Raw genomic sequence first — 27150 nt, 5'->3', positions numbered from 1 at the left:
ACGTTCTCATTTTCCCACATTATATTCCAGCTGCCAGATTTTTGCCCACTCATGTAACCTACCTAAACTCCTTTGTAGACTCTATATGTTCTCATGACAAATTACTTCCCTACCTATCTTTGTGACATCAGCAAATTTAGCTATCATACATTCGGTCCCTTCATCCGAGTTTTTAAAATAGATTGTAAATAGTTGAGACCCCAGCACTGATCCTTGTGGCACTCCATGAGTAACAGTATGCCACATCAAAAGTGACCCATTTATCCGTGCTCTCTGCTTCCTGTTAGCTAACAAATTCTCTATCCATGCTAACATGTTACTATCTACACCATGAGCTCTTAATTTGTAAAGTAAACTTTGACGTGGCACCTTATCGAATGCCTCTCGGAAATCTGAATACATCACATCCTCAGATTTCTGCTTTAACCACCTTGCTTGTTATTTCCTCAAAGAGCTCTAATAAATAAGTCAAACATGATTTCCCTTTCACAAAACCATGTTGACTCTGTCTGATTGTATTATGATTTTCTAAATGTCCTGTTAATGCTTCTTTATTAATGGATTCTAGCATTTTCCCTAATGCAGATGTTAGTCTAGGTGGCCTATAGTTTTCTGTTTTCTGCCTCCCTCCTTTCTTGAATAGAAGTGTCACATTTGCAATTTTCCAATCCGCTGGGTCTGTTCCAGTATCGAGGAATTTTGGAAGATCACAACAAATGCACCTAACCTTTCCGCCAACTCCGGCATGATGCCACTACCAAACACATCTTCCCTTCACCCCCCTCGGCTGCTTTCCACAGGGATTGTTCCCTCCGGGACAGCCTGGTCCACTCCCCCATCACCCCCTACACCTCAACTCCCTCCCACGGCACCTTCCCATGCAACCGCAGAAGGTGCAACACCTGCCCCTTTATTTCCCCCCTCCTCACCGTCCAAGGGCTCAAACACTCCTTTCAAGTGAAGCAGCATTTCACTTGCACTTCCCTCAATTTAGTCTAATGATTCGCTGCTCCCAATGCAGTCTCCTCTACATTGGGGAGATCAAACGCAGACTGGGTGACCGCTTTGCGGAACACCTTCAGTCTGTCCGCAAGCATGACCCAGACCTCCCTGTTGCTTGCCATTTCAACACTCCACCCTGCTCTCATGCCCACATGTCCGTCCTTGGCCTGCTGCATTGTTCCAGTGAAGCTCAATGCAAACTGAAGGAACAGCACTTCATCTTCTGACTAGGCACTTTATTTTTTTACAACTACATATTTTTCTTTTCCTTCCTATTTTTAAATTTATTTCGATCTATTGTTTCATCTCCACCTTTTAGCCCATTTCGATCCCTTTCCCTCACCTCGCCTGCACAAGGACCATCTGCCACTAGCTTGCTTCCCTTAATGTCCCCATTAGCATATCCATTAGATAATATCACCACCATCAACACCCCTTTGTCCTTTTGTCTATGACATCTTTGGTCTCTTCTTGGCCTCCACCTATCACTGGCTCCCTATCAAGCTCTCTTGCTCCACCCCTTCTACCAGCTTATATTTCATCTCATTTCTTTATGTCTTTGTTCTGATGAAGAGTCATACGGACTCGAAACGTCAACTGCATCCCTCTCTGCAGATGCTGTCAGACCTGCTAACTTTCTTCAGGTATTTTTGTTTTTGTTCATGTCTGTAGCCACTTTTTTTAAGACCCTAGGATGCAGGCCATCAGGTTCAGGGGCAGGGACGGATTTACAATAAAACACACTGTGCTGTGGTATGGGGCCCCCAAACGACAGAGGGGCCCCAAATTGATGAGTGAGTGCTGAACTGTTGGAAGTGCCGCCATTCAGCTGAGACATTAAACTGTCTGCTCAGCTGTGTACAACATATCTCCTGGCAGTTTCCCCCCTCTCAAGACACTAAAACAAATCATTATGCATTTTTCAAGCTTGATTGGTTAGAACAAAGGGGAGGGAGAGGAAGAGTGGGATGGGGGAAGGAAGATTCGGGATAAGCAGCCGCTGCGTGCTTCAAGCAAGGTGGATGGATGGCTGAGATATGAGAGATGGGAGTCACTCTCTCGTGATATCCGTGTAATAATGCCATCTCTTGCGGCTTTTAGAATTGCCCTTCTGTGCTTGCTTGGTTATAGTGTGCGGGCTGCATTCGCCAAAGCACTGCAGGTTTCAGTCGTGTAGGGGGAGTACAATGAATACAACAGGGTTCCAGGGAGAGGGATGGTGACACAGTTCCAGCTTTCAGAGGCATTGCTGGGCGGTTAGTTTTCAACAGAGGTTATAAAATGAGAGGGGCGGGGGAGAGAGAGAAATGACCTGGATGCACAGCACATTCATTTTACTGCATAATAACCCCTCTCATTGTAGGCAGTACAGCAGCAGGAAAAAAAAAGCTTGAATATTGCAATAACTGACTGGGGATATGAGTTGAACTGGACAATGACTGGGGGAGGACAGAGAGGGGATGGAGCAAGAGGCAATGGGGATGCCATTCCATTGCAGTGCTATTCATTTAGAGGGAGCTGGGCGGAAAAGGGTGTGGTTTTGATATTTTCTTGAAGCTTCAGGCCTTATTGTCATATGTTAATGGGGGTTCAGGCTGGCACTGTTTGCTGGAAGAGCAGGGGATTTTTCCCTGCTGTCCTGCTATCCATCCTCCAGTGTCACAAAATCTGATATGGTTCATGTGTTGTTTGTGGGAGCTTCCTATGTGCAACAGTGACTGCAACTCAACAGTACTTTATTGGCTGTACTGTCATTGTTCAAGACCATCAGATGTCTCAAAGTGTTATTACATTTCAGTCTTTCTTTTAAAATCTCCAGCATAAAGATGGGGAGAGAGATCAAAAGAGTCACAGGTTAAATTGACCTGGAGACTGCTAGTCAGGAAACCACATGATGACCCCCTCCTGCCCACTCCACCTAACGTACTTCGACAATTCTATTACCTACTTCATATATTGGTGCATTTTAAAGGGAAATAAATAAGCTGTGAGGTGAGGTCGGGTATAAATTAATTGTTTTATAAGATTGAGCTTAACCATGGACTTTAATTTCTATCCTGCATATTTACCCGATTCAAAACATCATACATTGCTGATAATCATCAGATGGTTTAGATTATAGTAATCATTGCTGTGACTTGTTTCAATCTGAGAAATTGGCAACAAATTGAACAACATGAAACGAGCTGAAGAGTCAATACCAAGATAAAACAAACAGTGCGGAATCAGCGATGCCAGAAGGATCATCGCCTTTGTTTCTCTCTCCACAGAAACTGCTTCATCTGCTGAGTATTTGCAGCATTTTTGTTGATACTTGAGATATTTAACCTAGATAGATCAGTTCTCAATCTACAGAAATTGGTCCCTTCCAATTAAATGATTTTATTTCTCAAGATGGCACTGTTCCTGTTCCGCAGCCAGTCGAAAGCTCATGGTCAGGATCTTTAGGTCGGCAAGCGGGGGTGGGGGGGAGCACTTGCCAATGTGTAAAATGACGTGGGATGATGTCACTCTGTGTTATTTCAATTTCAGGTCGGCAGGGGTGCAGCTGAATCAGCTATGCACCCACCGACCTGTCAATGGCCAATTGAGGCTATTTAAAATATATTGTTATAATTAATGGACCTGCCCATCCAACCTTAACCCTGGCGGGCTTCAGAAAAAGCATGAAACCTCATCCACGGGCGGGATGAGGTTTCATGAGGGTTTTAAAAAATTTAATAAAGGTTAGATTTAAAATGATGGACATGTCCCAACTCACGTGACAATGTCACATGAGCGGACATGGCAGGGAAATTTTGTTTGTGCGCCTTTACAATTTTTATATTTGGCAGTGATCTCCTTGAGGCAGCACTTAGCCTCAGGGAGATGAGAATGCTCTTTCATGCGTATGCGTGAAAGAGCTCACTCATGGCTGAGGGAATTCCGCCCCCCCCCACCCGCATAGGGAGCGCATAGATCTTCCTGGTGGACGTCATGCTGGGCGGGCCTTAATTGGCCTGTCCACGCAAAATGGCGGCGCACCCCCCAATTGGGGGTGCCAATCGGAGGCGCGCCTGCACATGTCTGCTCCTGCACTTCCCCCCCACAACGGGGGGGAAAATTCTTATACATGTTTTTCAAAACTTGAGCTGCTCAACAGAAGTCCCTCAAGGTTTGATTTGAACTCACAACCTCAGCATTACACATGCCTCAATCCTGCCATTAATGTACCATGTGCTAACCGATTGCGCCACAGGAGCAAAGCAATGCTTACTTGCATACACGTTTTAAATTGTATCTTCTCATTAGAGGCACTAAAGTTTTCGATTGAGTGGTGAGAACTAAAGTGCACAGAAGTAGTTACGTGACTGTGAAAAGCCGGTGAAATAGCCGGTGGCCCGTGGTTTTAGGTTGTGTTCGCAGTGGCGGCGTGGGAGGGGTGGGGAGGGCCCAGAAATGAAGCTGAGCACAGGGCCCCACTAACTGTAAGCCCGCTCCTGTCCAGGATGCTTGTTGGTCTTTAATTCTAATAGCTTTCCCAATGCTTTTTCCCCAGTGCTTGTCATTGTTTTAAGTTCTTCCCTCCCTTTTATCTTGATTTTCAAGTATTTTTGTGTTTCTACAGTGAAGACAGCCAAATGCCTGGATTTTCGGAGTTGTGCAGACTCCATGCCTTACCCAGAATGACACAGGGACCCTGGATCCAGAAATCCTGCCCCCATTTCCACAGGAATTTTGCTGGTGGTGGGGAGGGTGTAAAGGGGGCAGGATGTGATTCACACATGGGGGAAAAGTCAGGATGGTGGGTGGCTTGGAAGGGAACTTCCAGGAGGTGGTGTTCCCATCTATCTGCTGCCCTTGTCTTTCCAGATGGTAGTGGTCGTGGGTTTGGAAGGTGCTGTCTAAGGAGCCTTGGTGAGTACCTGCAGTGTATCTTGTAGGTGGTACACAATGCTGCTACCTTGCGTCGGTGGTGGAGGAAGTGAATGTTTGTGGATGGGGTACCAATCAAGCTGGCTGCTTTAACCTGGGTGGTGTCAAGCTTCCTGAGTGTTGTTGAAGCCGCACTCATCCAGGCAAGTGGGGAGTATTCCATCACACTCCTGATTTGTGCCTTGTAGATGGTGGACAGGCTTTGAGGAGTCAGGAGGTGAGTTACTTGCCGCAGGATTCCTAGCCTCTGACCTGCTCTTGTAGCCACAGTATTTATATGGCTAAAAATAAAATGTCTAGTTTGATGCCTATGAGATGAGACACAATATGATTTCAAGATCTTTACACTGCCTCTGCACAAATGCTTAACCAGAAGCCTCAAATTTTGACCAGTTGTTACTGATTTTTTTTCCCCAAAATCATGTCTAATCAGATGGTTACTGAAGGTTGCACCATCATTGGCAAATGATCTTTTGACTCTATAGAAAGAAACAGCCAAAGATTAAACTGATCTTACTGATTGGAAATGGAGATTAACGGCTATTTCACAAAAATTACCAAGTCATTCTAACACTGATTTGGCACACTTGCAAGCTAACTGCATCAACATTTCCTTCTTAATTTTCCAGATTGTCGGTTATGCCTTATAAATTACAAAGCTTCATCTCAGCAGTGACAAATGAGGGTGGGCTCAAATAATAGGCAACCTAGATTTGTTAGGGAGTGAGTATTTTAACAATTATCCCATATAACTCAAACCGGCCCTTCAATTGAATTAGTGGAGATTTTATTTTTACTGCTGGAATACTTACCAAGCATTTGGACCTCCTGTGTAATTCCATAAATGTCAATCAACGCCCAAAGTGGTCCTGAAACATTAATGCCACACTGGAAAAGAACAGGGTCTTCATCATTCACATTGTAAAATACTCGTCCGTGTCTGTCCACCCAGAAAGCAAGGACATTGTCCTTCAGAGCGAATCTTTCAGGTAATGCTTTGGCCCAGTAGCCAGGCCTGGTTACCAAGTCAGGGCATGCATACTTTGGGATGTCTGCAGAGCTCATCAGTGAGGGATCATGACTTGTAAAACCAAACCGTAAAGCACCACTCCACCCATGAAGTACCACTGATAACCGTAATCGCACTTTTTCATAAAGGTGAACTGGACGGTTGCTGAAGGTTACACCATTACAGAAACTGTTTTTCCGGGTAGCTTTTTTGAAATGCGAGTCGAGACGGACGTTTTTGCCTTTGGCCTGCGAATGAAACCTAGGAGGCTCAGCGATGTTTGGATGTGCTCTCCGTTCATGACTGCTAGGTGGAACTGTGTAATACTGTCGAGCAGATCCAGAGCGGGCCTGGTGAGTTGTATCTGTAAGATTAAAATTAAATGGTATTAGAAAGGCTATCTGATTTTACTTCAATGTAATTAATCTGTTCCTTCATGCAACTAAATTGTTTATCAATAATAACTTCCATAAAACTGAACATTGTAACTAGTTTGACATTAGAGTTAATGCATTTGACATATGTTTCATTATTGCTTGGTGCTTTTTTGTTTCCAACTCCTTTTTCCCATTTTATTCCAACTCAACAATACCTTCACAAATCCTCACCCAGCAGAATGGCAGGATGAACTATGCCACCAATCCCTCAATGAATAGAAGCGCTATTCTGCAACTGCCCTGCATGCACTATAATTCAACCTTGAAGATGTTGGTAATATCAGTTTCCATTAAAAAAAAATTCCTCCATTAAGCTGGTCTAGTGGCAAGGCTAAAAAATGGTGAGCTTGGCCAATACAGGCAGTGGGCTCCTTTGAATATTTAATAGCTCAGCACTCAAGCTCACAACCTCTTGATTAATTGTCAAACACCAGATCTTCAGGCTCATCTTACTGGATAGCACTGTTTAGAAAGAACTACTCTCTTTATCAAGTATCTCATGCAGACTGTTCTTGTCTCAGAAGGAAGAGATTTCTATTTATTGTGACTACTGCAGTGGCCAAGTTAACAATATAAACAAATCAAACCTGTATTTAGAATTGCCATGGCATCAACCCCCTGAACAGCTTGGGTGCATGAACATTAAATTATTTCATTAAGAAAAGTTTATCTCTACTGAAAAGGTGGTAATCATTTGTTACTTGATTAACAATCACAGTGAAAATCATATCTAATATTTATTTATGTTCTTTCTATATTATACATCGGGATACTTTGCAAAACTATATGATGGTAGAATTATTTCAGGTATTCTGTAACAAGGTTGGAGATGCTCACAAAGCACATTGCCCAAACCTGGTTTGATCAGAATGGGAAACAAGCTCCATTTTGTTTACATATTCACGTACTTCCTCTCTTGTTTTTTAAGTGGGGCTGTTTACAAGTGTATTTTTAGAAATATTAAAATACAAAGTATAAGAATCTTTTCAAAATAGGCTACTGTCATAGCTTCCTCATTGCCGATTGATCACCATGCCTTGGAAGTTCTACCATCCTTGTTATTGGCCCCTTACTACTGGCATCCAGAGCCAGTGGTATAATCAGAGGGATGGCTTTCATTGTGATTTCACTGCTGGTTGGGTGATTTTGAACAAATCACAGATGACAGAAAAAGAGAGCTTCAGCATTAAAATAAAACTAGAAATCAACCTTTGGAGACGGACGCCAGCTAAGAAAATGGAATAGAATGGCTGACCCTAATTGAGCAGACTTTAGCATCTTCTTCCGAATTAACTTGTATGATCAGTGTTTGTTTAGGTGACCTGCTCACGAAAAGAACTGATTTCTAAAATGTAGGAAGACAGAGCCAGGCACATGTAAAACAACAAACATATCAGCCTTCACAGAAATATCTTATCATTTTCAATCTCCCTTCTTCTAAGCTCCACTTGTGTATGTTGTAGAAGACAATACAGTGACATAAAACAAGAAAAATAATTCTTTATGCACTTTTCAAGAATCAGATCATTGTGGCCCTGTTAACAAAGATCTAACTACTACAGATACTGGAAATCGAAGAGTAAAGCCAAAGAAAGCAAGAAATAGTCAGTAAGTCAGCACATGTGGGGAAAGTGAAGTCAATCAGTTGACATTGAAGGTCTAAGACCCTTACTCAGGACTGGTCAGAAGCTTCAACAAGTGTCCAACTTGAGGAGCGATGACTCAACAGAAGCAGTATTTAAATGGGCACTATGCTGTAAGCGCTTAGATCATAGGAATGTGTGAGCTGGGTGGATTTGCTTGTGAGAATCAGACCACCAGAGGGGGATTTCCATCTTTAAATATCTCACACCTTATGAAGAGAAGGCTATGCAGCCTGTGGGGGAGCATTCTGTTATTTCTGTGGAATATATTGAGGTCAATGTCTTATTGCTGGTACCTGTTTAGTGCCTGAACAATTGCTGCCCTGCCATCTCAGTGAGGCTCCACAGTTTTCATCCTCTTTTATGACCCTTAACCTCCCCCATTCTTAGCTTCTACCCTTCTTTCCTGCAGATCCCTATCAATGGGAGGCACAGGAGGAGGAACATAATGATCATAAGTGGAAGCACAAAATTAACTCCACTATCGCCTTATCCATAATGATGTTGATGAGGAAAATAAAGAGAATGATGATGAAGAGGAAGATAATGACAGGTTGAATGCACAGATAAACAGCAGTGCAGACAGATGAGTGTGGTTGTGAGTCCTCATGCAGCAGCAGCCTTTTTACCTCTAATTAAACAAATTCTTCTTACACATACCTTCTCAACAGTATTGTCAGTTGAACTGCCCTGCCTTTATAATCAATGGGGGCTGGGGGTGGGGGGGGATATTTGGTTGGCTGCATCTTGTTAAGTCCTGCCTTACTAATGGCTTACAAAGGTAGTCCATATTTCCTTGTGAAAAGCCCTCACTCGGAAGGAGGGGTAAATCTGCCAGTTGTTTCACCCCATCAGAGGCAGTAAGAAAGTCCAAATTTTTTTTATTTTAAATGAAGCAAAAATGTTTCCCAACTTCAGAAATCACTAATAAACCTGCCTCAGAGATCCTGGTAAGAGCTGTGCCCTTATAGATCACAGTCTAAGTTACCACAAATGTTTATGCAATAGTAAATGCAGGAAATATGGACTTACAAAACTGTTGATCATTTATTTAAATAAGGGTACTAAGGACCAATGTTCTTTCTAATTTCTGTTTGTTGTGCATTAAGAACAGAAGAAACAAGAGCCAAAGCTGGGCATTCAGCCTCTTGAACCTGCTTCAGCATTCACCATGATCACGGCTGATCCGATCAGGACCACAACTCCACTTTCCTGTCTTTGCCTCATAGCCCTGGACTCCCTGTATAAATCAAAAATCTATCTAATTTAGCCTTGAATATATTCAATGGCCTAGCTTTCACTGCTCTCTGGAGTAGCTGGCTTGTTGCACTGCAATGTCTCTTTAAGATTGCAGTATGGCCGTACAGGTGTGCCTCTTAAAGGGAATGTTGCTTGTGGGCACAGACTGTTTGTTCCCTGCATGGCCCTATCATGATTGCCATACATCCGTGTAGCTTAGAAGGAACAATGCTCAGGACCTGACAGGTGGAAGGGCCAGAAAATGCCAGCCAATTCAGGGCAAGTGATTTAAAGGTGGAAAACTGGAAGAAATAGGTTCTCCTCGATTTCCCTGCCATAAATATTAATGAGGACTTACCAGGAGTATGTTGCACCTACTCCCACCTGCAACATTTACAGGCTGTGGAGCTGTCACATTGGTGAAAAAAGTTTAAATCTCTGTCTCTGGCAAGAGAGTCTCTACAGTCAGTTGCCCATTTATTGCATGTGGTACATTCGTTTACTGTATAATGATAAACTGCTGCTGTTTATGATGTAGACTTGAACAAGCTGATCGCTGGTAACAGGCATCTGTTTGGCGTGAGCAGATGCTTGTAACAGAGCTCCTTTGACAATTTGTGAAGAGCCTGATTTGATTTTTAAAACTCCACGTCAAAGAAACTTATACCAACAGTAACAATCAGCCTTTTTCTTTCTTTTTTACTAAAATTATGCTCCTTGTAAGTTGATGCACATAAAACACACATACCCCATCATGATGGAAAATAAGGTAATGAGAAATACAATTGAATTGAATGTTTTTCTTTATCCTAAGACAAGTCCAGGCAACATTTTGACTTGGAAATCATCATTATTTAGATGGAGCACATGCGTAAAATATGAGAGTGATGTTAGTATTGTGTACGATGTTATGAAAATGATGTTAATCAGTTTTGTACACCTTATTTAAGTCAGGCTTGTATAACGATATTCAAGGATAAAATTATCATCTGTAAGTTAACTCCACTACATCAGTGCATAATTTGGTAGAACTGAAGTTTTTTCTACCCAAGTGTTAGGATCTCCTCAGAGTTGCTGCCATCCATTAGCAGAACAACGAAGCAACTGACAAATTCTCCGGACATGTTGAGAGAGAAATTCCCCAAACTAATTCAGAATTATTTAACACATGCTTTGCAAACATGTCTAAGCATGGCTATAGTCATGAGGATCTCTGTTTTAAGCAGATCTATTGTTTCAAGTTATTGAACGAGATGTAGACTGAGCTGGTTCTCATATTTTTATTAGAATGTGGCCTTCAGCAAATCTAATGGTCCCTCTGCAGTTTTGAAAAAGCAAGATTAGCTTTATTACCTGGATTACAAATGTTCTGATGTTTTCAACCACCAGCTCAAGATCAACTCTTCAGGTAGGAGTACAGAAAAATGCCCTGAACATGTATGTATAACAATTGTATTACAGGATTACGCGAGAACTCGTGTACCTATCCATAACTAAATGGCCCTGCGGAAACGGACACTTGACTATTATTTGGTACTAACTCTTCCATTACATTAATTTACCAGTTTTCTGTTGGAAATAGATAAAAAGATTTTTCTAAAAAATACAGAAATATGAAGTAACCATCACAAAAAAGCAAATTAAATTATGTCTACTCAGCTTTTTCTTTTAATGATTCCAAGTATTAATAAGAATTTGTTCAGTTTTGAAGTGCTGGGAAGTACCCGTATATTAGGGCATGCTTCTTAACATCTCCAATTGTATATTCTTCTGTATGAAGTGGATTGTTAAACACATATTTTCCCATCTGAAAAAACTTTAACAACTGTTTTCTTTCATTTGTAAACTACAGATAAATCTATCAACTGAATTGCAAACAAACTATTCAATTAAGTCAAATAATCCATTTCCAGTATGTTCAGAAGCCTATTTGAGTTTGGTATTTCTGGGATTCCATAGGTCAGGATGGCTATATTAACCCAAACAATAAGTCAGGTTGCCATGAGCAGAGTTAACAGCGTGTACACAAACAATGCTTGGCTTCCAAAGACTCCAGTTGAGAATCTACAACATTTGAGCAGAATTATCTTAGACTGATTAAAAGAACAATTCCATTCAAGTGGAAAGCCACTATATAGAATACAAATGCTTTGTAATTGAGTTGGGAAGTGAACAGTATCATTATCAGACTCTTTACTAAAAGCAACTGTTTTTTATTTTGACTATTGAAAATTCCATGCAAAGAAAACAGATGGTGGCCCAAGTTCACTTCCAAAGGAGGTTACAATTTAATGGACATAACGTGATTGTTAGTTTTCATTTTCTCACGTTCCACTGTACATTAAAAGAAGCACACACAATATTCTTACTGGATGAACAGAGTGGGTGGGAGATAATTGCTATTGCTAATCATGTACTCATAATGCAAGGAGATTAAAGGAGCTCTTTAGAGTTTTCAGGATCTAATCACAATAGTCATTCTGGGATTTTATGAAGCAAAAAAAATTCCTCAAAGTCATTTTTAAAAATAAGATGGCAGTTTTCACTTAATTGCAAAAGCGACTCAATATTCCAGGAAAGGCTCACCACAAAACCTTTGGGCTGGAATTTTATGGCGCTGTCATGACGGGAACGGGGCCGTAAAATGCGGCGAGCCATTCTAAACTCCGCTGACTTCGGCTGGACTGTAAAGTCCTGCTGGCGTAAAATTCTGCTCCTTTTGTTAATGCATGACTCCATTGTTCTGCCTTTGGGCTGGATTTTACATGCCCCTGCTGGGCGTGTTTTTGACAAGGGGGCATGTAACATAAGGCATGTGCCAACCCCACCATCTTCCCGCTCACCCCCATAATATGGGGTTTTGGTGGGTGCCAAAATCATCAGCCTGCTCACCATATTTAAATAAATAAAGGGTCAATTGCGCTTGTTAGCAAGCCAATTGGCCCTGATAATATAGTGCTCACACAGGCTTGGCCTAAATAGCCAAGTGGTTATGGTACTGCGTTTGTAACCCCAAGATCAAGAGTTTAAATCTCACAATGGCAAACTATGAAACAATGTAACTTCATCTGAAACAGATGGAAACGTGTTTGTACTCGAAAGAGTTACTAGCATTTTTTGCTTGGCCTAAATAGCCAAGTGGTTATGGTACTGGGTTTGTAACCCCAAGATGAAGAGTTCAAATCTCACAATGACAAACAATGTAACAGATAGAAATGGGTTTGACTTGAAAGAGTAGGCCCCTTTGTACATCTTTCTAATCTCTTACCATTGAGAAATACTCTGCAGCTCTGTTCCTCCCACCAAAATGGATAACCTCACATTTAGCTTGGCCTAAATAGCCAAGTGGTTATGGTACTGGGTTTGTAACCCCAAGATCAAGAGTTCAAATCTCACAATGGCAAACTATGAAACAATGTAACTTCATCTGAAACAGATGGAAACAGGTTTACTCAAAAGAGTATCAAGAGTTCAAATCTCACAATGGCAAACTGTGAAACAATGTAACTTCATCTGAATAGGAACAGATGGAAACGGGTTTGTACTCGAAAGGGTTACTGCTCACGCAATAGTCCTCTCCTTCTTTTAATCTAAGGTGAAGGAGTTATGTACCTTTGACAATGAAGACAACTATAGCTAGCCAACTACTGCTCACGCAATAATATGGTTGGTGTGGGCAATCGAGCAGGAGAGGACGGACCATTGTTTGAAAAAACTTTTTAAAGGAGCAGGAAGGAAGGAGGAGGTACTATCTTTGGGGGTACGCTTTGCGCATCAGGGAGCAGCCCCAATAAGATGGTACCCTGTCTTTCCTCCTACCCACCTGCTCTGTAAAACACTCCACCGCCCCCCCATCCCCCACCCCCCTTCATAAACCTCCCAAACGCTCCCTGCCCAAGACATTGCTCTGGGATTCATTGCATCTTCTTTTTGGGCCTGCTTGTAGTACTGGCAGCACCCACTAATATGCTCTTGGCACTCCTGGGATTGCTGGAGCTGCCAGCCAATCAGATTGGCTGGCAGCTCCTGATGGCAAGACTTCCTCCCCAGTCAGGGGCACAAGTCACACTGGCAGACTATTTAGCCGGCCAGTAATTAATCTATTCCTTCATGCAACTAAATTGTTTGTCAATAATAACTTCCATAAAACTGAACATTGTAACTAGTTTGACATTAGATTTAATGCATTTGACATATGTTTCATTATTGCTTGGTGCTTTTTTGTTTCCAACTCCTTTTTCCCATTTTATTCCAACTCAACAATACCTTCACAAATCCTCACCCAGCAGAATGGCAGGATGAAGAATTGCAGGATTAACTATGCCACCAGTCCCTTAATGAATAGAAGCGCTATTCTGCAACTGCCCTGCATGCACTATAATTCAACCTTGAAGATGTTGGTAACATCAGTTTCCATTAAAAAAAACATTCCTCCTTTAAGCTGGTCTAGTGGCAAGGCTAAGAAATGGTGAGCTTGGCCAATACAGGCAGTGAGTTCCTTTGAATATTTAATAGCTCAGCACTCAAGCACACAACCTCTTGATTAATTGTCAAACACCAGATCTTCAGGCTCATCTTACTGGATAGCACTGTTTAGAAAGAACTACTCTCTTTATCAAGTATCTCATGCAGACTGTTCTTGTCTCAGAAGGAAGAGATTTCTATTTATTGTGACTACTGCAGTGGCCAAGTTAACAATATAAACAAATCAAACCTGTATTTAGAATTGCCATGGCATCAACCCCCTGAACAGCTTGGGTGCATGAACATTAAATTATTTCATTAAGAAAAGTTTATCTCTACTGAAAAGGTGGTAATCATTTGTTACTTGATTAACAGTCACAGTGAAAATCATATCTAATCATTTCTTTATATTCTTTCTGTATTATACATCGGGATACTTTGCAAAACTATATGATGGTAGAATTATTTCAGGTATTCTGTAACAAGGTTGGAGATGCTCACAAAGCACATTGCCCAAACCTGGTTTGATCAGAATGGGAAACAAGCTCCATTTTGTTTACACATTCACGTACTTCCTCTCTTGTTTTTTAAGTGGGGCTGTTTACAGGTGTATTTTTAGAAATATTAAAATACAAAGTATAAGAATCTTTTCAGAATAGGCTACTGTCATAGCTTCCTCATTGCCGATTGATCACTATGCCTCGGAGGTTCTACCATCCTTGTTATTGGCCCCTTACTACTGGCAGCCAAAGCCAGTGGTATAATCAGAGGGATGGCTATCATTGTGATTTCACTGCTGGTTGGGTGATTTTGAACATATCACAGACGACAGAAAAAGAGAGCTTCAGCATTAAAATAAAACTAGAAATCAACCTTTGGCAACGGACGCCAGCTAAGAAAATGGAATAGAATGGCTGACCCTAATTGAGCAGACTTTAGCATCTTCTTCTGAATTAACTTGTATGATCAGTGTTTGTTTAGGTGACCTGCTCACGAAAAGAACTGATTTCTAAAATGTAGGAAGACAGAGCCAGGCACATGTAAAACAACAAACATATCAGCCTTCACAGAAACATCTTATCATTTTCAATCTCCCTTCTTCTAAGCTCCACTTGTGTATGTTGTAGAAGACAATACAGTGACATAAAACAAGAAAAATAATTCTTTATGCACTTTTCAAGAATCAGATCATTGTGGCCCTGTTAACAAAGATCTAAATACTACAGATACTGGAAATCGAAGAGTAAAGCCAAAGAAAGCAAGAAATAGTCAGTAAGTCAGCACATGTGGGGAAAGTGAAGTCAATCAGTTGACATTGAAGGTCTAAGACCCTTACTCAGGACTGGTCAGAAGCTTCAACAAGTGTCCGACTTGAGGAGCGATGACTCAACAGAAGCAGTATTTAAATGGGCACTATGCTGTAAGCGCTTAGATCATAGGAATGTGTGAGCTGGGTGGATTTGCTTGTGAGAATCAGACCACCAGAGGGGGATTTCCATCTTTAAATATCTCACACCTTATGAAGAGAAGGCTATGCAGCCTGTGGGGGAGCATTCTGTTATTTCTGTGGAATATATTGAGGTCAATGTCTTATTGCTGGTACCTGTTTAGTGCCTGAGCAACTAAATTGCTGCCCTGCCATCTCAGTGAGGCTCCACAGTTTTCATCCTCTTTTATGACCCTTAACCTCCCCCATTCTTAGCTTCTATCCTTCTTTCCTGCAGGTCCCTATCAATGGGAGGCACAGGAGGAGGAACATAATGATCATAAGTGGAAGCACAAAATTAACTCCACTATCGCCTTATCAATAATGATGCTGATAAGGAAAATAAAGAGAATGATGATGCAGAGGAAGATAATGATAGGTTGAATGCACAGATAGACAGCAGTGCAGACAGATGAGTGTGGTTGTGAGTCCTCATGCAGTAGATGACAAAGCTGCCTTATTGCTTCTAATTAAACAAATTCTTCTTACACATACCTTCTCAATAATATTGTCAGTTGAACTGCCCTGCCTTTATAATCAATGGTGGGGGGCAGGGATATTTGGTTGGCTGCATCCTCTTTAAATCCTGCCTTACTAATGGCTTACAAAGATAGTTCATATTTCCTTGAGAAAAGCCCTCACTTGGAGGGTGGGGTAAATCTGCCAGTTGTTTCACCCCATTAGAGGCAGTAAGAAAGTCCGGATTTTTTATTTTAAATGGAGCAAAAATGTTTCCCAACTTCAGGAATCACTAATAAGCCTCTTCAGGCTCAAAAGCTCCTTACTTCTACCTGCCTCAGAGATCCTGGGAAGAGCTGTGACCGTATAGATCACAGTCTAAGTTACCACAAATGTATAGCAATAGTAAATGCAGGAAATACGGACTTACAAAACTGTTGATCATTTATTTAAATAAGGGTACTAAGGACCAATGTTCTTTCTAATTTCTGTTTGTTGTGCATTAAGAACAGAAGAAACAAGAGCCAAAGCTGGGCATTCAGCCTCTTGAACCTGCTTCAGCATTCACCATGTTCACGGCTGATCCAATCAGGACCTCAACTCCACTTTCCAGTCTTTGCCTCAAAGCCCTTGACTCCCTGTATTAATCAAAAATCTGTCTAATTTAGCCTTGAATATATTCAATGGCCTAGCTTTCACTGCTCTCTGGAGTAGCTGGCTTGTTGCACTGCAATGTCTCTTTAAGATTGCAGTATGGCCGTACAGGTGTGCCTCTTAAAGGGAATGTTGCTTGTGGGCACAGACTGTTTGTTCCCTGCATGGCCCTATCATGATTGCCATACATTCGTATAGCTTAGAAGGAACAATGCTTAGGACCTGACAGGTGGACTGTGGTTAAGGGCCAGAAAATGCCAGCCAATTCAGGGCAAGTGATTTAAAGGTGGAAAACTGGAAGAAACAGGTTCTCCTTGATTTCCCTGCCATAAATGTTAATGAGGGCTTACCAGGAGTATGTTGCACCTACTCCCACCTGCAACATTTACAGGCTGTGGAGCTGTCACATTGGTGAAAAAAGTTTAACTCACTGTCTCTGGCAAGAGAGTCTCTACAGTCAGTTGCCCATTTATTGCATGTGGTACATTCGTTTACTGTATAATGATAAACTGCTGCTGTTTATGATGTAGACTCGTACAAGCTGATTGCTGGTAACAGGCATCTGTTTGGCGTGAGCAGATGCTTGTAACAGAGCTCCTTTGACAATTTGTGAAGAGCCTGATTTGATTTTTAAAACTCCACGTCAAAGAAACTTATACCAACAGTAACAATCAGCCTTTTTCTTTCTATTTTACTAAAATTATGCTCCTTGTAAGTTGATGCACATAAAACACACATACCCCATCATGATGGAAAATAAGGTAATGAGAAATACAATTGAATTGAATGTTTTTCTTTATCCTAAGACAAGTCCAGGCAACATTTTGACTTGGAAATCATCATTATTTAGATGGAGCACATGCGTAAAATATGAGAGTGATGTTAGTATTGTGTACGATGTTATGAAAATGATGTTAATCACTTTTGTACACCTTATTTAAGTCAGGCTTGTATAACGATATTCAAGGATAAAATTATCATCTGTAAGTTAACTCCACTACATCAGTGCATAATTTGGTAGAACTGAAGTCTTTTTCTACCCAAGTGTTAGGATCTCCTCAGAGTTGCTGCCACCCATTAGCAGAACAAACGAAGCAACTGACAAATTCTCCGGACATGTTGAGAGAGAAATTCCCCAAACTAATTCAGAATTATTTAACACATGCTTTGCAAACATGTCTAAGCATTGCTATAGTCATGAGGATCTCCGTTTTAAGCAGATCTATTGTTTCAAGTTATTGAACGAGATGTAGACTGAGCTGGTTCTCATATTTTTATTAGAATGTGGCCTTCAGCAAATCTAATGGTCCCTCTGCAGTTTTGAAAAAGCAAGATTAGCTTTATTACCTGGATTACAAATGTTCTGATGTTTTCAACCACCAGCTCAAGATCAACTCTTCAGGTAGGAGTACAGAAAAATGCCCTGAACATGTATGTATAACAATTGTATTACAGGATTACGCGAGAACTCGTGTACCTATCCATAAATAAATGGCCCTGCGGAAACGGACACTTGACTATTATTTGGTACTAACTCTTCCATTATATTAATTTACCAGTTTTCTATTGGGAATAGATAAAAAGATTTTTCTAAAAAATACAGAAATATGAAGTAACCATCACAAAAAAGCAAATTAAATTATGTCTACTCAGCTTATTCTTTTAATGATTCCAAGTATTAATGAGAATTTGTTCAGTTTTGAAGTGCTGGGAAGTTCCCGTATATTAGGGCATGCTTCTTAACATCTCCAATTGTATATTCTTCTGTATGAAGTGGATTGTTAAATACATATTTTCCCATCTGAAAAAACTTTAACAACTGTTTTCTTTCATTTGTAAACTACAGATAAATCTATCAACTGAATTGCAAACAAACTATTCAATTAAGTCAAATAATCCATTTCCAGTATGTTCAGAAGCCTATTTGAGTTTGGTATTTCTGGGATTCCATAGGTCAGGATGGCTATATTAACCCAAACAATAAGTCATGTTGCCATGAGCAGAGTTAACAGCGTGTACACAAACAATGCTTGGCTTCCAAAGACTCCAGTTGAGAATCTACAACATTTGAGCAGTATTATCTTAGACTGATTAAAAGAACAGTTCCATTCAAGTGGAAAGCCACTATATAGAATACAAATGCTTTGTAATTGAGTTGGGAAGTGAACAGTATCATTATCAGACTCTTTACTAAAAGCAACTGTTTTTTATTTTGACTATTGAAAATTCCATGCAAAGAAAACAGATGGTGGCCCAAGTTCACTTCCAAAGGAGGTTACAATTTAATGGACATAACGTGATTGTTAGTTTTCATTTTCTCACGTTCCACTGTACATTAAAAGAAGCACACACAATATTCTTACTGGATGAACAGAGTGGGTGGGAGATAATTGCTATTGCTAATCATGTACTCATAATGCAAGGAGATTAAAGGAGCTCTTTAGAGTTTTCAGGATCTAATCACAATAGTCATTCTGGGATTTTATGAAGCAAAAAAAATTCCTCAAAGTCATTTTTAAAAATAAGATGGCAGTTTTCATTTAATTGCAAAAGCGACTCAATATTCCAGGAAAGGCTCATCACAACTGAAACCTTTGGGCTGGAATTTTATGGCGCTGTCATGACGGGAACGGGGCCGTAAAATGCGGCGAGCCATTCTAAACTCCGCTGACTTCGGCTGGACTGTAAAGTCCTGCTGGCGTAAAATTCTGCTCCTTTTGTTAATGCATGACTCCATTGTTCTGCCTTTGGGCTGGATTTTACATGCCCCTGCTGGGCGTGTTTTTGGCAAGGGGGCATGTAACATAAGGCATGTGCCAACCCCACCATCTTCCCGCTCACCCCCATAATATGGGATTTTGGTGGGTGCCAAAATCATCAGCCTGCTCACCATATTTAAATAAATAATCAAGGGTCAATTGAGCTCATTAGCAAGCCAATTGGCCCTGATAATATAGTGCTCACACAGGCTTGGCCTAAATAGCCAAGTGGTTATGGTACTGGGTTTGTATCCCCAAGATCAAGAGTTCAAATCTCACAATGGCAAACTATGAAACAATGTAACTTCATCTGAAACAGATGGAAACAGGTTTACTCAAAAGAGTATCAAGAGTTCAAATCTCACGATGGCAAACTATGAATCAAGAGTTCAAATCATCAAGAGTTCAAATCTCACAATGACAAACAATGTAACAGATGGAAATGGGTTTGACTTGAAAGAGTAGGCCCCTTTTGGCTTGGCTTAAATAGCCAAGTGGTTATGGTACTGGGTTTGTAACCCCAAGATCAAGAGTTCAAATCTCACAATGGCAAACTATGAAACAATGTAACTTCACCTGAAACAGATGGAAATGTGTTTGTACTCGAAAGAGTTAAATAGCCAAGTGGTTATGGTACTGGGTTTGTAACCCCAAGAGTTCAAATCTCACAATGGCAAATTATGAAACAATATAACTTCATCTAAATAGGAACAGATGGAAACGGGTTTTTACTCGAAAGGGTTACTGCTCACGCAACAGTCCTCTCCTTTTAATCGAAGGTGTTATGTACCTTTGACAATGAAGACAACTATAGCTAGCCAACTACTGCTCACGCAATAATATGGTTGGTGTGGGCAATCGAGCAGGAGAGGACGGACCATTGTTTGAAAAAACTTTTTAAAAGAGCAGGAAGGAAGGAGGAGGTACTATCTTTGGGGGTACCCTTTGCGCATCGGGGAGCAGCCCCAATAAGATGGTACCCCATCTTTCTTCCTACCCATCTGCTCTGTAAAACACTCCACCGCCCCCCCCATCCCCCATCCCCTTCATAAACCTCCCAAACGTTCCCTGCCCAAGACATTGCTCCGGGATTCATTGCATCTTCTTTTTGGGCCTGCTTGTAGTACTGGCAGCACCCACTAATATGCTCTTGGCACTGCTGGGATTGCTGGAGCTGCCAGCCAATCAGATTGGCTGGCAGCTCCTGATGGCAAGACTTCCTCCCCAGTCAGGGGCACAAGTCACACTGGCAGGCTATTTAGCCCGCCCCCAATGTGTTGTGGCCGCAGGGTGGGCTGGTGTGGAGCAAGTTGGCAAGCTGACTTTGCTTCCAGAGGTGGGGTGGTGCAGCTACCCACCCTCCACGCCCACCACCCGCCCCCTCAAAATAATATGCTGCCCAAATTTTTACAATTCAGAAAAAAATCACTTATGCATTGTAAGGTAACCTTTCAATATTGAGCAAGTAAATTTTAACAACTATTGTAAAAGAGCAAATTCATTTTAAAGCATGAGATAACTGCAGCCTGAGTGCAGTCAATTTTTAATGATAACTTATGAAATGAATAATAACTTCTCCTCCTGGAAAATTAAGAACATAAAATGCAAGTTAGCATTCCTGTTCTGTGGCAAGGAATGGCCATCTTGGAAGTGCGTTGCTGTGAAGAGCATCAGAGCTGCATCTTCCTACTCAGAGTTTGACTCGGTTTCCTTAACAGCATATGGTACAATGACAAATGTACTAAATTCCAACACCTGTCATTGTACCAGCTGAAGGGTAAGCTCTTCTAGAAACTGCCTTAAATATTAAAAACAATGATAAAATAATTGGTTGGTTAAACCAATATATAAACTTTTTCAAATTAACACCAGTGCTCTTGACATATGGTGGGAGAACATTGGAAAACACCCCAGCTCATGATTTTCCAAATGTTAAAACAGCTGATTGAAAAAGCATGGGCCTAGCCTTTGGGTGCACATTTTTGCAATGTATGACATCTGATCAGGAGCATGGAGGTGAAAATCCAAGCTACCAAAATCTAATTTAAGAGTACTACTCTGCAGGAATAAACAGGAACTCTGTTGTTCCTGCCTGGGGCCTATCATCCGGAGCTGTACTGTTATGGAACTATTTGTAGACCACATAAAAATGTCAGTGACTTTGTCTTAATCAGAAGAAAAAACGCTGTTGGGTTTACATTGTTTTGTAAAATTTAACTGAATAAAAGATTTTTATTTACTATAGAAGCATGCAAAAGGAAACATCTAGGTTCTAAACAGTAAACAACAAAGTATGGATTGTACAAGCATGCATGGTATGGGGCATTCAGGATGAATTTTACATTGCATCACAAAGTTTGTAGAAACAGTAACGTAGTCATTCCAAAATATGAGAAAGTAAAGCAGTAAAAATGATAAAACCGAATATATCATAACACATGCAGGGTCTGAATGCATTGATCCTATTCACTGTTGAGTTGTAGTATATGAAATACATAAATACAATGGGAGAAAATCCTTTTTTATCTGCAGGGGTTTCTGCTTATTCCACGTGTCCCTTTTTAGTGGTACAAATAAGGTTACTCCCTTCTTAAGTTTCAAAATGGGAGGCAGTAGACAGTCTGCTGGTAATAAGCCAACGTCTTGAATTTAGAAATCTGTTTTAAAGATACTTTTATACTTGGAAAGGCATGAGTAAAATATTAATATGTGTAGCTTGATAGCCAGATTTGAAATTTCTAGTTGTTGTTTCAGTTGCAGTGAATTGTAAAGTCCAATGCATAGAACATTTATAAAGGAAGCTAGTAATATCGCTTTGTCTCACAAGGTGCAAATAATATTCATAACTTGGTTGTTTATCTGCTTCAGGCAACAACTTTATATTAAAGAAATGTCACATGTAAAATTGTATTTTGGATGCTAGATTTTAGCTATGGCAAAACTCAAGATGGTTTCTCCAGGAGCATATGGCTGATATTACGTTGAAAAGGAAAGAGAAATGCATCCATTTTACTAAAAGGCACTGGCATTCACCAAGGACTGTAAGACATATCTTTGTTGAAAATAATCCCTTGTAAACTTGGTCTAATTCTCTCCAAGTATTGCACTATATAGTATCTTGTTGATAGCAACAAAGATAGAACTATTTCATCTGTAAAGAAACCTGAACAAGTAATTTTAGCCTGCACACAGAGGTCTAGCAGTATGGTTTATAATTCCTTTGAGGCATGGGAAAATGTGGTGGCATCCAACATATTCTCTAGCAAGAGAGTGAATGCAATTTAAGTTAATTGATAGAACTGGGCTATGCTAATGCACATATGGCAGATGTTATAGTTTTCAGATAATCAGAAATGTAATTATTTAGGGTGAATGTAGTCTAGACATGAAAAGACAGTGGAGAAAAGACCAAAATGAAACAAGATAAAGCCATGATTTTGGTTAGCGACCAAGCTGATCAACATTCTTACCAACTTTTACTTAAATAACAAGTTAGTGTCATATTAAGCTACTAAAAATGTACCATACTCAACATCTCATTAGGTTCCTTTTCAATAGTTGAGAAGGATGACAGATTGTTTGGTTCCAGGATTTTGCAGAAAATTCTCTGTTCTCTAATTTCTAGAATATGCAAGTGGATGCTCCAGACTAGCTCTCCTCTCTATGGGTATGCACCTCTTAAAACTTGTTTAAACGCTAAGGCAGTCAACAACAACAACAATAACAACTTGTATTTGTATAGCACCTTTAATGTCATAAAACATTCCAAGACTCTTCACAGAAGCATTATAAAACAAAATATGACACTAAGCCATAGGAGGAGATATTCAGGCACATGACCAAAAGTCAAAGATGGTCAAAAAGGTAGGTTTAAGGAGTTCTTAAAGGAGGTTAGTGAGGTAGAAAGGTTTAGGGAGGGTGTTCCATAGCTTAGGGACCGGGCAGCTGATGGAGTGACTAAAATTGAATACTCTCAAGAAACTGGAGAGAAGGTATCTCAGGCTGGGGATTATGGAGATAGGGAAGGGCCAGGCTATGGTAGGATATGAACAGGAGGATGAGAATTTTAAAATTGATATGCTATTTAACTGGGAGCCAGTGTAGGTCAGGCGTGATGCATTTGGTGTAAGCTAGGACACGGGAAGCAGAGTTTTGGATGACCTCAATGGGGTAGAACATGGGAGGTCATCCAAAAGTACATTACAATAGCCAAGTCTTGATGTAACTAAGGTATGGGTGAGTCTTCATTTTTCACTAGACTTCCCCCTGGGCCAGCAAGCAGGATGGTGCAAAAGTTTACATTGAAACTTTGGGCTCAAGTCCAATGGTGCCTGATATGCAAAGCTACCTGCGACATGTCTATCCAGTTCTAGTAGCTCTTTTGAGAGTTGTGGAGGATTCTGAACATTCTGCTTTGTATATGGTGGCAGGAAGAGAACATGGAGCAGAAGAAAGAACTGAAGAGAACAGAGAGAAGATCAAACAGAACAAAACCAAAAGCCCTCTAGGGTGGACGTGTTTACACTGGAAGCTTAACAGTGGAGGGCTCAGCCTATGTTCATAAATTTAACTTTTTATGCTAGAGGGTATCAAATGCTATGGGAATTTTAGGTTTAATTCTCACATGAAGTTCTATAGATATCTTTCCACTAATCTTTTGCAGACATTAACAGTACACACACTTCTTCGGATGTTGTGTTCAAGCTATTCAAAATACTGCATAAATCTAATGAAAAACTGTCTCAGTGCACTATTTCTTTTAATTAATTTCTACCACAAGATATTTCATTCCTAACCAAGTTAACAACCAATATTTCTCAAAATAAAATCATAGATGGAAATATGCCGGGGGATATTTAAGTTCTACAACATTTTAAAAGCAGCACCTTAATCTACCTTTAAAATAGAAGGAGCTGAGTTACAATCATCCCCAACCATCAAAAATGTCTCTACCAGCATAGGAAATGATTAAACTTTTTGTATGAAAGGTAGAAAAATAAGCAGCTTGTTCAGCTCTATCTTTACATATTTTACGTATTTGTGTATTTACAGCGGATTTTACTATTCAAAATCTTGCTTATTGGTTGGAATACTCTCCATGGACATTTTGTACACTCAGCATTTCTAACTGAAGTTAAAAAAAATCACAGAGAAAGCAAATTAAATCAGCCTTTCAGTTCTATCTGTGAGGACTTTTGGCTAAGAACATGCTGAGGAGAGATTTCATATTCCAAAGAAAACAAAACTTCATTAAGCCTATAATTAGCAATTACAGAAAACTGATTTTTTTAAACAAAAAAAACACATGCACTTGTTTTCTCCTGAGTGGGGAACCCATGATGAACTGCATTACTATTGGGTTAGTGATCTGTTAAAAATAATAATGTAATGAATCATGTTAAAATCCTATATTCGTTAGCTTTCGAAGGAAAGCAATTCTTTGCCTGTTCAGTCTGCCATTCCTGCTTATTTAAATAGCTTTTAAAAAGCTACGAATTTCAACCAGCTGTGGTGTTCAAGATGCTGTCTGACCTACTTATACTGGTTTCCCACACATTTTGTTGGTCTAATTTTTTAGAAAGAACTAGCAAGTTCCAGAAAAATACTCATTTTATTGCTTTTAGACAAAATGGGGGTGTTGAGACGAAAATGAAGCATTTAATCTAAAATTCAGCAGAGTATTACTTTCTTAAATTCTATACATACATAATGGGCAGGATTTTTAAGTCGGTGTGTGGGGGTGGGCCCGACACGTCGATGCGTAAAATGATGCGCTATGACATCGTGCATCTGTCCCAACGTTTTGTTTGGCGGGCGCGTGCCAGAGTTGCCTGTGTGCCCACCGATATGTACACGGCCTATTAAGGCCATTAAGGAACTGACTAAGGTTATTGTTAACACTGCCCATCCAACCTTAAGTAAAGGACAATCGGCCTTCATGTTTTTCATGAAACCTCATCCACAAGCGGGATGAGGTATCCTAAAGCTTTTATTAATTAAATATTAAAATTTTCATAAATATAAAAACAAGTCCCATCTCATGTGACACAGTCGCATGAGGGAACATGTTTAAATACATTTTTAAACCTTTAATTCATTAATTACAATAGCGATTCAATCTCCCTGAGGCAGCTCTGTGCCTCAGGGAGATTGAAGCGCTTTTTCATGTGCATGCGTGAAAGAACGCTGGCCTCAACTCTCTCTCCTCCCCCCACCTGCACAGATAACGCTGAGCGCTATGGCTCACGTCTTAGGCTGGATGTGGCCTGCCCATGTGAAATGGCAGCGCAGAGCCGATTGCGGGCGGTGATCGGCTCCATGAGTGCCTCCACCCGCTCCTGCTGAGCCCGCCTGCCACCTGAAAAATTCAGGCCAATGAATTAAAACCAGTTTCACTCACAGCAATTATAGCCAAATGGGTCCAGGCTATGAACCTGAGGGCAGAGGCCAAGGAATTGCTAGAAATTAATTTTTAGGTCACATCTAAATAGTTGCGTCAAGTGGCAGGCTCCCGTTGCACTTACACAGGTACTTGACCGATTAAGAGATTGGTTTTCAAAGATTCAGACTGTCTGTCTCATGGCTGTAGCTGCCAAGTGGGTCTCAGGATTGGGGGTATGACCGCAGGCAGTTAGTGTTCTGTGGAACTAGAAGCAGCACTCCTATTCCTTTTGGTTCCACTTCAACCTTTTTTCAAATATTGAGATGATGACCACAGGCTAGGCAGTATCAATGACTAGATAATCTGCACAAAGCATGCCTGACACTTGCTTAAATCAGAGTGGTCCAATTTTTCAAGAGATATGTAAGGGGGATAATGCCTGTTTTATGCAGCCAACCTGGGTGTGTGAAAAATGGTTTAACCCCATCTTGGATCGGACATATTTTAGATGTCTTTGGGGCACAGTATGTTAGTCCCCAAAACTGGACCTTGCTGGGCCCATTTTAAGACCCCTGTGTCTCAGCTTAAAATGATACAAATTTTAGTCAGTTTGCTTGTGGCTTTTGATCAATGGAGAGGGAAAAACAGTCACTTTGAATACAAACATCATTTTGGGCTTGTTCAACATATGTCTGCTGGGCAACATTTTGAATTTAATAGTTTGCTACTTAATACTACCTTAGTACATCCACTTCTTAAAAGGTGTTTATCAATCTGCCTTGTTCTTGTTGGGAAGTCTGTAGCTTTTAAAAAGTGATAGTTGTGTCAATTAAAAATGAACAGGATCATTATACAAGAATATTACTTACATTACAATTTAGCAAAACAATCACCAACCATCAATTATTTTCCACCATATCAGGAGTTTGCTAAGCTTAGCTGCTGCAAATATATGTATTGTGTACAGCTCCTTTCACTTACTCTTTAGTGCTGAATGGGATTGCTTAGCAATTTTAGTCCAACTCAAAAAGTCTTGTGTAGGTTACTTTACTGTCTTCTTAAGACAATAAGTTCAACATGAATAAACAGGATAAAATCAGTAACTGGAATAAAATGAAGAGGGTTCTCTGATCTGTGAGAAAACTACAAATTAAAACAGGTGTCCAGATAAGTAAAAACACTTTGGGGCTGAGGAACTGTGGCCCACATAACAGCAGTGAGAAGCACAACAACCAAATATATATAGGATAGCTAAAAAGGGAAATTCGAAAATGTAACAACACTTTCTGCCAGAAATTAGTATCTGAACAATGAACGCGGTCTGTACCACTGAATATTCTGGTTAATATGCTGTCTCAGACAATATCCGAGACAATATCTGGCTTGAGATAAAATTAATGGTATCCTACCATTTTATGTAATGACTGAATTATTTAAAATGGATAAGGAAGCCGTTTTAAAAAAACAGTTAATTGATTGAAGTGCAAGTTGTTCATTTTTTAAAAGCAAATTCTACTGAAAGAAAATGAATAACTTTGAATTTAAAATGCACATCTCTTTATAGAATCTCAAAGACACTTTCAAGACTTGAGAAGATGGCAATATTGCATCAATTGTTATAGCCTTTCTTCACCACATCAATAAGGATTAACTTGAAAAATTTGTATTGAATTATCAACAATGAAAGCATTAAGGTACTGT

The 27150-nt window shown here is 40.3% G+C and overlaps 1 protein-coding gene across 3 annotated transcripts in view; it reads right to left on the bottom strand.

Moving 5' to 3' along the window:
* Window positions 1–27150, bottom strand: part of neurl1b (neuralized E3 ubiquitin protein ligase 1B) — a 73565-nt gene that overhangs the window by 35094 nt on the left and 11321 nt on the right. For all 3 annotated transcript variants that reach the window (XM_041193779.1, XM_041193781.1, XM_041193780.1), the window contains exon 2: window positions 5730–6290. In XM_041193779.1, coding sequence (XP_041049713.1) covers window positions 5730–6290 — 561 coding nt within the window. The remainder of the gene's footprint in view (window positions 1–5729; window positions 6291–27150) is intronic.

The sequence above is a fragment of the Carcharodon carcharias genome, chromosome 8 (genome assembly GCF_017639515.1).
Source record: "Carcharodon carcharias isolate sCarCar2 chromosome 8, sCarCar2.pri, whole genome shotgun sequence".
NCBI classification, from domain to species: Eukaryota; Metazoa; Chordata; class Chondrichthyes; order Lamniformes; family Lamnidae; genus Carcharodon; species Carcharodon carcharias.
The sequence above is the reverse complement of the archived record's forward strand: the minus strand, read 5'-3'. Positions and strand labels throughout refer to the sequence as shown.